This window comes from Thunnus albacares, chromosome 1 (genome assembly GCF_914725855.1).
Source record: "Thunnus albacares chromosome 1, fThuAlb1.1, whole genome shotgun sequence".
NCBI lineage: Eukaryota > Metazoa > Chordata > Actinopteri > Scombriformes > Scombridae > Thunnus > Thunnus albacares.
This window is the reverse complement of record NC_058106.1, coordinates 12319722-12333213: the sequence shown is the minus strand read 5'-3', so window position 1 is coordinate 12333213 and position 13492 is coordinate 12319722. Positions and strand designations below refer to the sequence as shown.

The 13492-nt window shown below is 38.3% G+C and overlaps 1 protein-coding gene across 1 annotated transcript; it reads right to left on the bottom strand.

Moving 5' to 3' along the window:
* Positions 1 to 1074: 1074 nt before the first annotated feature.
* On the bottom strand, positions 1075 to 12646 carry lpcat2 (lysophosphatidylcholine acyltransferase 2). Its single transcript, XM_044332443.1, has 14 exons — positions 12297 to 12646; positions 11791 to 11933; positions 9402 to 9619; positions 8706 to 8818; positions 8311 to 8371; positions 7857 to 7915; positions 7542 to 7576; positions 7291 to 7345; positions 6798 to 6880; positions 6368 to 6493; positions 5871 to 6024; positions 5573 to 5671; positions 4533 to 4674; positions 1075 to 3403 (listed from the first exon to the last, which is right to left on the bottom strand). Exons 1-14 carry the CDS (start codon positions 12405 to 12407, stop codon positions 3225 to 3227), a joined length of 1578 nt encoding a protein of 525 aa, XP_044188378.1. The 5' UTR covers positions 12408 to 12646; the 3' UTR covers positions 1075 to 3224.
* Between the last annotated feature and the right edge of the window lie 846 nt (positions 12647 to 13492).

The following is a 13492-nucleotide window of genomic DNA, read 5'->3' as shown; positions in this document are numbered from 1 at the left end:
AAAAAATAACGTATATTTTTCCTCTTATGCAACATTCCTAAAATATCCTAAGAAATGCGATCATATGCGATTGCCATGAGCATTACTTTGGGTTACTATGAAGTAAGAAAGTTGTTAGAATTCATATTTGACCTCTAAAAGTCAAACCCATCAACACTATGGATTAGTTTAATACTCAAAGTTTGTGAAAAACATGGCTGACTGGATCTAAACTTGTAGCGCGGAACTCTGTCAGGACTTGTCCTCATTTTGCCTGAGAAAGCGGGGCTACCTGTTTAAATTGAGGCACACAGTAGTGTCACATCAATTTAACAGCGAGGCCTGTTGGTTCTGACCTTTCCTTCCAGCTTCGCACAGTGAGTCCCCCATCCGTATGAGGCCTGTGTCCAGCTTGGGTCCACAAACAGAGGCTGCTCACTCACTCAGGTCCTGAGGAGACCAAATGAGATTACCAACACGTATCTCCCACAATCTACTGCGACAGGATCACCCCCCGGGCAAAGCTGAAATGGATACAGCAATATACAACAGCCATGCAGAGGAAAGAGGGAGAATGGAGAGTGTGGGGCCAAAGAGGAGAGCAGGAGCTGTGGGTAAGGAAGGAGTCACACTGTTGTAAGCGCGGCAACAATGTGACTTAATTGATTCCATGCCATCTCATCAATTTTGATTAAAATGAAATGAGCCTCTGTACGTTTGAAAAGGTTAAAACAAATTGAAGGTGGAAATCACAGCTGGTAATCACAATTTGTCTAACAGCGGGCTTTTAATGAAGCGACCCGCTCTCCATCATTCATTTCAGCCTCCTCTGTGCATTTGGAGCAAGACTGCATTTTATGTGTGTGCGTGTGTGTGTGTGTGTGTGTGTACATGTGTGTGAGCACATTCACATACTGTATTTATCACTGCATACAGTATATTAGGTTAGTATTAGCATCATGGCCTCCTTACAGATGAAACATTCTCCTGTCAGGGTTGAGCAGCTATAAGCAGATCATGGTCCCTGCACTTATATTTTGTCAAGATATATTTTGACCAGTAAGCAGATGGAAAACTCATTTTTTACAAAAGGAATATCTCATAAAAGGTTTATTGGATGTAAATGTACAGATTTACACAAATTCCGTATTATAGTATCAGAAATTGTATTGACAAAATAGATGGAGAACCTACTCGATCTGACAATAAAAACAAACATTCACATGAATGATAAAATGTTACGTGAACACACAAGCACTGTATCAGTTCATTATTTCCACCTCACAGTTAAAACAGGTTGGGTCACACACAGTCCAGATGAGGGAATAAAACACACACAATGTTCACTGCAATGCTGACAGATCGAGCAATTATAGCACATCATTCATGATAACACAATTATTTTCTTTAAGATATTGCTAAGGCTGTCCGTACTTTGAACACCAAATGATAGATTTCTTTAAATGTTTATGTTTAAGATTTTCTGCTGGTATGAGACTATAAAGATGATAACAGAGATCATCCATATCATATCTTACTGTGTGTTTTATCATGAGTTCAGTCATGATTAAATGTAACATTTGCAGCAACGTAAAATATTTGCTTTGCACCAGTAATGCTTTAGTTAACAGTTTCATGTTTGGAGACATGTTTAACCAGAAAAAACCTCACTGTATACAGAATGGCTGCCTATGTGGCTGTTGCCGTTAAAAACATCATTGCTCTCCAGGGTTATATATTATATACAGTATATATATACACACATTCTCCAACCCCAGCCCTTAACAATGCAAACCAGACCTTAAACCTCACTACCTTAGACTTCATTGTTGTTTCATCCTAACCACAATTTAACGAAGGACAGGCCAAGATGTCTAAAATGTGAACTGGTACTCACAAGCATACATAAGAACAAACAAACAAACAAAAAAACAACCACACACACAAATTACAATAGAACTGTAACAGGTAACTGCTGGCACCTGGTGGTGGCTCAGAGAATGAGAGGTACAGCAGTGGCCCTTTATTGCATTTATACCTCATTGTAAACAAAGTCTACAGAAGTCATAACAAGTTTCCTCAGTGGTTAATATAAAAACACAAGTTAGGCATTAGTTAAAATTGTATTCTTGTTTTATTTTAAAAAGCAAACTTTGCAGTGTTAACAAAAAAAAAGAAAAAAAAAAATCACATAATTGTAATGCACCCTACTAAATAAATAACAGTGCCGCTAGTTAATCTGAAAGCATACCCCGCTGGAATATGCTGTTGTGAAGAACCACTGTTGCCTTTTTGCTCACAAATTGCCCTATTTTCAGTGGTTGATTTGCTTTAGTAAACTTAAAGCTGTGTAGACGCTCTGCTGTCTCAGCAACAAAAATCTTCAGTAGAAATGCAAATAGATACACATGCAAAGCAAACCTCTGGCTAATTATACAGCCGTCTTACAAGGTCTGTGTCCCTGAGCACTGGAAAAAAGTGTAATACACAGCATGTATGCTCTTCGTAGACATAGCTTTAATACAGAACATCGGTGGGTTGCCAGATTGGATAGATCTTAATAAAGCTTACTTTACACTAATTATACAGCAACACGGAAGCACAAGGGCTCTTTGCTTATATTTTAAAAAGGTGTTGGTTTGGCAATTTTTTCCACTAACTTAAAGAAAACCACAAAAACAAAAAAGGGATGTAGATGTAGCCATGTTCATCTAAGTCTGAGCTAGGGTAAAATCAGGCTACAGAGAATAATGTATCCGGGTCAAAAACATGGTGAGGCTCTGGGAAAAAAATCAAATATATCATAAAACACTGTCACTGACACAAGGACTAAAAGTCTTGCAGGGTTTAGAAAGTTAATTAAAACACTGACAAAGGTTTTTTTGCATATTTTTTATCCTACAACTAACTTTTCATTTGCTTTTTCTGATGAACATGTGACAAAAACACACACATGCAAAACTTTACAGATGAAAAGGTCTGCAATAAGACATTTCTTGTGCAGTGGCAAGGGGAACTTGTTTTTTTTTAAATCTCTATAAGGCACTAAAAATTGAAAATAGAAGCACTCTAAAATCTGTATAAAAAGGCAAGCACATGATGTATAATATGGCTCTGCTGTGGTAAATGACTTGAATTTGCTAGAAGTCGTTGGAGGGCAGATGGCACTCTTACATCCTCCGTCTCGATCCAGTGTATACAGTATTCTGTCTTTCAGTGCAGTTGAGCAGAGTTCACCGTTGTCTTCAGTCATCTTTCTTGTCAGAGGTGCTTTCTTCCTGTTTATCCCCTGAGCTAGTCCAACCAGACAATTCCAGATCCCCTGGACTCGCCTCCTTGATCGCTTGGTATCTCTGAAGCTCCAGGTAGGTGGTGAAGAGCTTGGCATACTCTGGGTGGGTCGTAGCAAAGGCTTGAAATTCAGCTAAAGAATATCAGGAAGACAGGAAAGCATTAAGATACAGTACAGCCACGAATGAAGGAAGTAAAAGCCAATATAATACAAAAACAGTATGCCTTTCACATATTCACAAGAAATTCTTCTAATAATTATTGTAAGTGTTAAGTAGACAATAATATAAGCGGAGAGCCATGTACATTTTAAAAAATAAACTGATTAATAAATAAAACCTGCTGGTAATACATACAGTAAAGGGTGTGGGGGATGTGGGGGGATCTTGGCTAAGGGTGTAACAAAGATACTATCTGTATCCGTTTACACAACAAAAATATCTGAGTCAAAGTAAAAGCTGTGTGACCTGTGTGGCAATCAGTGGTGAAATTAGTATGAGAAGTTAGTGGAGAAATACAAGTCAGAAATGCACTGGGCCATACTGCATGATTTTCTTTAAAAACTGGAGATTGTGTACATAATAATGGGAGGAAATCCAGATGAATGTAAACTTGATCTGATGTGTCTATGAAGAAAAAAAAAAAAGAGAAAGCTATTGACAAAAATCTGACAAGCTCCTTTGGCCCATTTGCATGCAGTTTTGAGACGGTCCCTAAATTCAGCTCATCAGTTTTCCGTCTTGTGCCAGGCTTCAGTTTCTGATCATGATGTAAATAATAACACACATGGATTATCAGACAGCTTTATTTCACACTGAAGAACTAATCTGATAAAAAATTCTGAAATTTGTATGAGTATTGAACCTGAACTCTGTTTTTAGCTGTTTACATTTTGGCAAACCTGCATCATGCTTCCTTGATGGACGACGGAGATGCCACTATATGATGTCTGTTTAGATTTGATTGAGTTATGACCCTGACAAGAAATGGAGGTTACATTTGTGGTGAATTGTGTAAATCGTGTGTTATTTTTTATTTACTTGTATTGTTATTTACTGAGTTATTTGACAGCAACAGGGCACATTAATAAACATTGCTGTAAATGCACCAGAGTTAGCCAAGAGGCTGTTTTTCAACCGTGTTCCCTGGACATATGTTGATGATGATCTATTCAGAGATTATTATCAGTGCATATCTGCACAGCGTTTTATTTGTTTACACCCCTAGTCTATGCCTTTATGAGCCTAAAACAGTCGACTCACTGAAGGTGATGAAACCAGAGCCGTCAGCATCAATTTCCTTGAAGAGCTTGGCCATGTTTAGATCTGACACACCCAGAGCGGAGCGCAGCAGAGCCGTAAACTCCTCTCGGGTGATTTTCTCATCCTCATCTGTGTCAAACAGCTGCATGAGAGGGGACAACAAGGGAGAAAATATGAATTTCACTTTCATGTTTTTGCATGTTCAGAAAAAAAAAAGGTTATATAAAGTGTGAAAATTGGTACGTGGTTGTGAAACCAAACATAAAAGAGGGAAATTAAGTTTTGCTGCTGCACAGTTTATCCTAAATTAGTTGAACAATAACTTTTCAGTCAAAATATATAAACAGCAGAACTGTTTGTCTGAAACCACATTTGACCTTATGGCCAGAAAAATGACTTAAAGTCTTCTATGCTCTCCACAACAGACACACATTGTTAACTTGACATTATCCAAGACTCTCTGAATGCTGCCTCTGTTCTTCCCTACAGTCCTGCCACAGCTCTGACCAGCTGTCTGTTATGCTCTCATATCAACTACATGCAGAGCTGGGTTGTGTAGCTTTGATGCTTTTTGATTATTTTTTAAATTATTATTGATGATTACTTTTTATATTTTGTTGTTTTTCTATTTTACGTGTATGCTGTACATATATGCACAATTTGTGTCGCATGTTCTAGTTCCAGCATTTAAAAAAACATCTGATTCAACTAATGTTTATAAAGAATGGAGCAATAAAATCCAGTCAGAAAAAACACATCACTAAAAAAACAGTAGGAAAAACAGGAAGCAGGAAAGTCATGATGCAATGGAATCACCATTGTCGATTACCATTCTTGATACAGTGATGAATAGACACATTGAAGGATTGAGGTTGTGTACATAGGCAAGTCGAGCTAGCTACTAGCTTGGGTGATCCATTAGAGTGGATACTACCATAGAAATTTCTGTGTATCTGTATTCAGTGTATATTCAAATAAAGTACTACATATTCTTCAGGACCTATTAGGAGCACAGCAATGTCAGAATATTTCTGTCCAACCTGGAACGCCATCCGAAGAACATCTTCAGTGTTTGCTGGCCGACACAAGATGGTCACTCCGATAACATACTCTCTGAAATCTATGGTGCCATCTCCATTCTAGACAGAAAAACACAACAAAGAAACTTCAGTTTGTAAATGCACAGATTATTAAGATGATGGTCTGCCCTTCACAGTCTACAAATACAGACTCTTGTCTAGTATCAACAGTTTTGAATGTCAAAAGGAGTCTGGGGAATTTGTAGGGCAATATGTTATCTGGACAACAGCGTACTTGATTTATATGAAATTCTCTTACCCTGTCAAAGAGTGCAAACAGCTCCTTAAGGGGTGGGCTGACAGGGAGCTTCAGGAATCCGGCAAACTCCTCAATGGTGATACGTCCTCCCTTACAGGAGCCGGCCATGGATGCAAAGCCCTCCAGTTCCTTCCTGACATTGTCCCACTTCAGACTGAGGGAGAATGAGCAGAGCACGAGGAGGAAGTTGTGGTGTTTGTTGGTGACATGAGGTTAGTTCAAAATGGAGCCAGGTCAAAGTCAAGATCTCAACTCTCGTTCACGTAGTACTGAGGCGTTATGATAAACAACAACTTCCCATGACACATAACTGCTCTCAAAATAAATTGCAGTTCTTTTGTGAGTAGATTAACAGTTTATATACTGCACTGACAGAACTGATATGCTAAGAGGAACGCTACTATACCAGTCGCACCTAAGCAGAAAAAAAAAAACACTCTCAACATGACAAGTTCACAATCAAGAGTGTGATGCAGTCCTTAGCGTGAAGTTCTTACTTCAGTTTTCGACTTATTTTGGTAAACTCAACCAGGCCGGCCTCCATGGGCAGTGTTAGCTCCCCGGCTGAGATCATCAGACGGCAGTCTTCATAGGTGTGGTCTGTGACTGGAACACCCAACGCCCTACATACACACAGTTTCAAGCAAAGGTCAGATAGATCAGAGGATTGTAAAGACCAGACCGCCTGGATAACAATGTAGATGTAATGTCAGTCAAGAATTATTGGTTTAATTTTAATTGTGGTCATGATATATTGATATTTTTATTAATCTTTAACAGCATGCTCTCAATACTCGTTTGATTTCTTATCAACTTAATCATACTCCTTATTTGTTTTACACTGTATTATTAATAATATGAGCACAAATTATTTTTATTACACTTTTTTTCTGTTGTGGGCTGGAGCAACACACAGAGGACACTTACTGGGCCATAATGTCTCTCACTCTGCTCGCAAGCAGAGCCGGACTTTTCTTCTCCTCCTCTGTGGGTGTATGAGGTGGCAGGAACTGAAAAACAGCAAACACATGAAAAGAGGTCACATGCAAGGTCACGTAGAAAGTAAACCTTTGCATAGAAGTCAAAGTCCTTTCTACAGATAACACATCTCAGCCTTTACGTGATATAGTATCTCTGATTTAACTCAACTGCAGAGAATAGCACAAATATTACCAGTAAAGCTGCACAAAAGTTATCAAATCTTCTCTTAAACAAACTGCCATGTATAGATACTGAAATACACATTAATGATTAATCAATCTAATGCTTTTTAAATTTCAATACTTTCACATGTTTGCATTAATGTTGTGCACCCATTAATGCATGTATGTAATATCTAAAAGTAAAAAAAAATCTTTACAGCATTGTAGCTACTATATATGGATGCATACACACTCAGTGAAGGCGGAAATTCTGTTACCTCTATCTCTACCGTGGTGTACAGCTGGCAGAGAGTGAGAAGCAGCAGTGTCTTCCTGCAGATAATACAATAAAAAACACAGTCAGTTACATACTTTATACCTTCTTCAACAGTACCAAAAGTTGTTGCAATAAGTCTTATCCTACTGGTTAATGTCTAGGAATAAACAGCAGCAGACACCCCCTTCACCAAACATGCAAACTGTCTGTTAAACATAAGAAATCTCCCACTTCTGTGCAAAGCCCACTTACGAGCTGTAACCTTGCCAAGTCCAAGTCACAGTATCCTAGAGGAAAAAAAGAAGAGATTGCACAAAGCTTCATAAAACATAACCACTGGGATAGGATACATATTAGTTTGGTAGTTGTGTGATACAGCCAAGTTTCTAGTGTCTGATTGCACTCAAAAGCCTGTGAACAGTTCAACCAGACAGCTTAATAAGAACTGAAATGGGAAACATCATAGAACAATGAAAACAATACCTGGCTTACTGACAACTCATGCAGTTTTCCTTTTGGAAGTGCGGTGATATATATTAATGTTAAATTACAATCACAGTCACTCACCAGTTTGTTGGGATATCTCATTATTACAGGCTGCACAGGAACCCCTGGGATGAAGGCACCTAGGAAGGTAATGGACAAGGTGGAAACAAAAATAAGTACAAGTGATTGAGAGCTGAGTAGTTGTAGATGACAGCCTTATTCTCCCACCTCTCTCAAAACCAGTTTGGAGTATAAGTTGACAACAAGTCAAATCACCAAGCACATGAATTAAAACTGTGGCCTTTCTGAATGATATGAAGTGGTAAACATGTTATTAGCAAATTATGGACATATTAGTTGAAATTATTGTTATTCATATTTTTTATTATTATCATTATTATTATTATAAGCAGAAGTAGTATTTTAATTTTGCTTGTTGATTTGTATTCTCTTTTGTCTGTTATATCTTTCCTTGTATTTAGCATATTTTCTTGCAAAAGAACATTAAAAAATATGTTTAAATTTTATATCTTACCTTGTTTGAAAGTGATAAGACATGAGCGATTTGTACACGTTCCCTCTGGAAATATCAGAACCTGAAGAACAAAACATCATTAGTTAATGTTAAAATCATATGATGTATAATTTCTATTAAGTAGTTAAAGAAATTCTACTGTAACTACTGCAGTGAGTTTCTGAAATAATAGTACTTTTATTTGTGTTGATGTGCACTGTATTTTGGCAGATACTCTGACAGAATCGTAATTATAAAATGTGGGCAACTCAAACTAACAAAGGAAATGAAGAAACCAAACCAACATCCTGAGTTTCTGCTTATGGGTTTTTCTCTGAAACTATATCTTTCGCTAACACAAGGGTAATATTAGTCATTTGCTCCTGGAGCTGGGTTTTTTGTGCATTGTGACACACCTGTGGCCAGTGGCCTCCTGACTTGGCTCTGCTGTCAATCTCTTGGATTGTATTCTTCCTGGAGTCTGGGTCCTTTCTGGACACCAGCACTGGCTGCAGACAGCGCACAAACCCTGCAGAGAGGGCAAAACACAAATATCAATGCACACATTAAGAAGAGGAACATATGTTGTTTTTTGTCATGCTCTTCACAGATAATTTCATATAAAACAAAGCTTTGTTAGCATCACAGAGTGAATGGTCACTTACTGATATCATTAGCAGTAGCACTTAATAGTTCTGTGGTGTCACTAGTATCAATAAGAAGGATGGAATCAATTATATGTATCAAGACACCACACTCTTTCTTCACAAAGCAGGTTTTTTAAGGTTAGTTATGATGTCTGCTTGACAAAGGTCTGTGTCAGCAGGATGTTGCAAGTGTTGAACTGAATAATATCCTACTTGATAATGACTTTGAATGACAAATCTCACAAGCGCTATGTAACTAAGAACACTTTACATGGAGGGTTGTGAAATTGCAAAGTCAGGTGAAGATAAACAGATTAAAGAGATTAACTATATGACACACATGTAAATACTTTTGTAAGCTCTCACACATACTGGAAGTTGTGAGAACAAGAAACCCCCCTCCTCCTCCTCCTCCCAAAACACACACTTTCCTGAAACAACAGAGCAAAATGGAAAGTGTCTCACTGCCAAAGATGGGTGTAGCCAGGTTCTCAACGCGGGAGACAGTGGAGGGAAGGCCTGCTACAATGCACACAATACCATCAAAAAAGGTGGAGTGGGGGGCCACAGCGAGGATGGGAGCCTCACTGCTGCTGACTTGTTTGCCCTTGATCACCACTCTGAAGCCCATGCAGAAGTAGTAGGTCCTCCCCAAGGCAGCCATCACCCTCTGACACATAAACCTGGGAATGACCACAATCTTTTAAATGATCAGATTTAGGAGATTATGTAACAGAAACATAAATGTGTATCTTGGACAGTAATGCACGCTTTGTTTCACACTGGAATAAGCCATGTTAAAAATGTGTTCACTTAGAGTAGTGAAAGGTATGAAGTTGAAGTGTCAAATAGATGCTCCAGCATGTTTCTATGATTTTCCTTGTTAGGCATTACTGCTATGCTGTTACGCGATTGTGGTTGAAACATCAGCGGTTTATTTTTCTTCTTTTAAGAATTACAGTGTTTTTAGTAATAGTTGCACAATTTTGTACTTTTCCTGTAACCATAGCATTACAAAGAAGTTGACTTCCACCACTCACTTCCTCATATTCTAAAGAAAGGGCGGCAAGAAATCATTATACAGATTGAGGCACAATGTGACGAACAGTAATGTAGAATTTTTAAAACTTTTCCTGAGTATGCAAACCTTTGAAAATTTAAAGCTCTCTGCTTTATGGTGCAGCTTTGCTTCCAACACACACACACAAAACATCAACAACACCCTATCAACAGATCAGGTTATCATGGTTAACATATTGACACTTAAATATGCAGACAGCATACAGCCAAATAGGCTTTTATTTGGGGTTCCGTTTCTCACCACTTGTCTACCTTCAGTCCATAATTTGCTGGTTTTTTAGACCTGTTATGGTCCTGAGAAAATGTCTTCCCCAGCAACTCATTTACTCTGCCTTTTGGCTCACAACTTGTAAACTGACAACTGCCCACACTTTAACTGAGGGGGCTTGGTAAGAGCTGTTGGGACTCAATGAATACAGTTGGGTAAACCAAAAACAAGGAGCTGAAAGTGATTGTAACTGAGTCTACAAAGTTGGGTGTTGATTTTAACGGATCCAAAAGTCTCTCACATTACAGGAAGTAATATGATTCATTGTTAACATCATACATATTACATAATGGAGCTTAAAATGGTAACTATTAAACACTATTAAAATTGTGAAACACAACTATTTACTAATCTTGTCCTTTCGTAGTAGAAACTAAGCTTTTTATGTCATGAGTTCTTTAACCACTTTGCCAATATCTGAGCCTGTTACTAGCAAGGCAATAAATGGCTAAGTTAGAATATGAAAAGATCAGCTTTCTGTTTCGTTTGTCACCTACACCACATTTGATCACAATCATATAAAAAGCTGTGGTCAAAGGTCACAATGTTCCTGTTAGCTGCAGAACTGTGCACTGTGTGTGTTTCTGCAACACCTAATATCAGATCATATGGATATCATATGGAAGTACCTTAAAATTAATTTGCAGATAGATATACACTACTTTGCCCAATCATATGATCTATTTCAATTCCTTCAGATAATAACAACGTTAGAAGATCAAAAAATTGGTTGCTATTTATACAATACAGACATAAATCATCTTCTCAGTTCCTTTTATTAAAGCACGCTGACTCTTTCCTTTCTGAGCACTGAGGGGAACTGAGCTGAAATAACGCTTGCAGTACAGATACAATCTAGCACTTTTGTCTGATTCGACAAAAGTGCAAGAAGCTGCACATTCTTCAAGTCATGTCAGAGACTATTATTTTGAGAATATGCTGCCTTGGTTGTATGTTCCTGTCTAGTTTATGAATCCAGGAACACAACCGCCTCTGCTACTTCTTGCTTTGGCAAAATTTTCTGTTGTATCCTGTAATGTGAAACTAAATTTATCTGCATTAAATCTTAATATATTTCTATATCTTTCTAATAGCTATGCTTTTATGCACAAAATGGGATAGGTCACTTGCAAAAGTAGCACAACTCCCTCTTTGTAGGTGCAATTGCTTTGCAAAACACTGTTTGCATAACACGGCACATGAAGAAGAATGCAAACAATGTGAAGGTAGGTTTCTGACACTCTATGTATGCATCGGGCCAAACTCAAGTTACTTGCACAAGCAAGTTATAGAACTGAATTTTCCATGCATGTAAACAAAACCGATGTCAAAAACGCAGAGCAAGAAAGATACACCACTTGGCAATACATTTGAAGTGATTTAAGCTTTCTAATGATTAATAAGTGAGTTTGCTATCTAAAAGGCATGCCAGTCTGTAAACTGGTGAGACATGGGAGCTCAATGGGAGGCTTTGTTGCAGTGAGATAGTGTTTGTATCCTAGTTACCGTCTCCAGCCTGTCATTGGCTCAACAGCTCCTTTCAGAGGATGCTTGAAGGTTATTATGACAGCTACAGGCCATGTCACCATGAGAACCAGGGATATAAGGATGGCGCGAAGAGGGACCAGGAAGATTCCCATGAGGACACACTGCATAGAGGGGGACACACAAATAAGTTATCAGTAGGCCTGTATGTGGAGAAAAGACTGCTGTCAGAAAATAACCCACTTTACACTTCACAAAAATATGCACGAGTCTGGAAATCCACATCACTGGACAGCTTTAGAGAGGGCACACAACAGCTCATTGTTTGTGCTGCATGTAACGCAGCTTTACAAGCCGATTGTCAAAGCCTAGTTGGAGAAGATTAGGCCCTGGTTACCCTGCAGCCTGTGTGTGTGTAATCTCACACATCAGATATGAAACACTGTGTGATGCAGAAAGCGATGATTATTCCTGAAGAGCTCGCCTTGTCTATAGTCATGATCATTGAACTCAGACGTCATACTCACTTTAATAACAGCAGCTTTGGTTAGTTTTGTGTCTTGAACAAACGGGTTGATGACCGCAGGCAGGAGCAGAGACTGTTGTCTCGGCAGGGCGAATACTCGCTGTAGCGGCATGGCAGTCCTGGGAAGCACGAAACAAGACAAATGTTGTAGTCGAGGCGCCGCAACGTTATCATCTCACTTCCTCAACGGGGGCCTTGTTCAGTCATTTCTCCCCATATCAGGCGATCTTTGCGGGCGAAGGCAAGCACACAGAGCAGCGAGAGCTAAGCAGGACTGCCTCAAGCTCCACCTCCAACCTTAATAACGGTGGTCGAGTCCGCTCGGTGTATTTGTGAAGCTTGCTGGCGAAATTTGCATCAATATCTGCAATCTGTAAAGCATTAATGAATGTGTAAATGATGCTATCGTCCCATTCGATTTATTTCTAAATGAGATGACAATTCAAATGGTGCCGGAGTGACAGTGCCGGTATGTGCTTTATGGAAATAGCTCTGCTTGTAGAAACAGAAATGTTATCCATCTGAGCTGAAAATGGCTCCAAAGATACCAAGGCTATTATGCACAATTAGCGAATGAGCACAGATTTCATGGGAATAAAATGCTGTACAAACACAATATTTGTTTATAAAGTCTCATAAATGTCCACAAGATGGCGCAGTTTCATAACATAAAATCCTCATTTGAAACAGTCCACCATGTCTCTCTCCTGAACAGATATTTTGAAGTTGTATAAAGTAGCACATGTAGAAAATAGCCTACATTTACTAAAGTACTGCTCTTAAGTAAGAATTTGCCTAGCCCTAATATTTTCATTTTATGCTACTTCTGCATTTTGGAAGAAAATATTGTACCTTTTAACCCACTACATTTATTTTACAGCTATTACTTTGCAGAGTAAGATTTTCCATACAAAAGATTCATCTTATAAAATGTATTTTTATAGATATAGACTAAATATGCCCAGCAATACAGTACTACACCTACAACATTAATATGCTGTTTACATGATGTATCAGCCTTAATAATAAAATAATATATGTTAAAAAAAAACCCCAACTAAAAATAATAATACTACCGACAGGGTCCAAATACCTGCATTATGGGCACTTAATTTGATACAAGTACAGTATGTACATTGTGTTGATAATACTTATATACCTTAACTTAAGTAATAATTTCAATGCAGGGTTTTTACT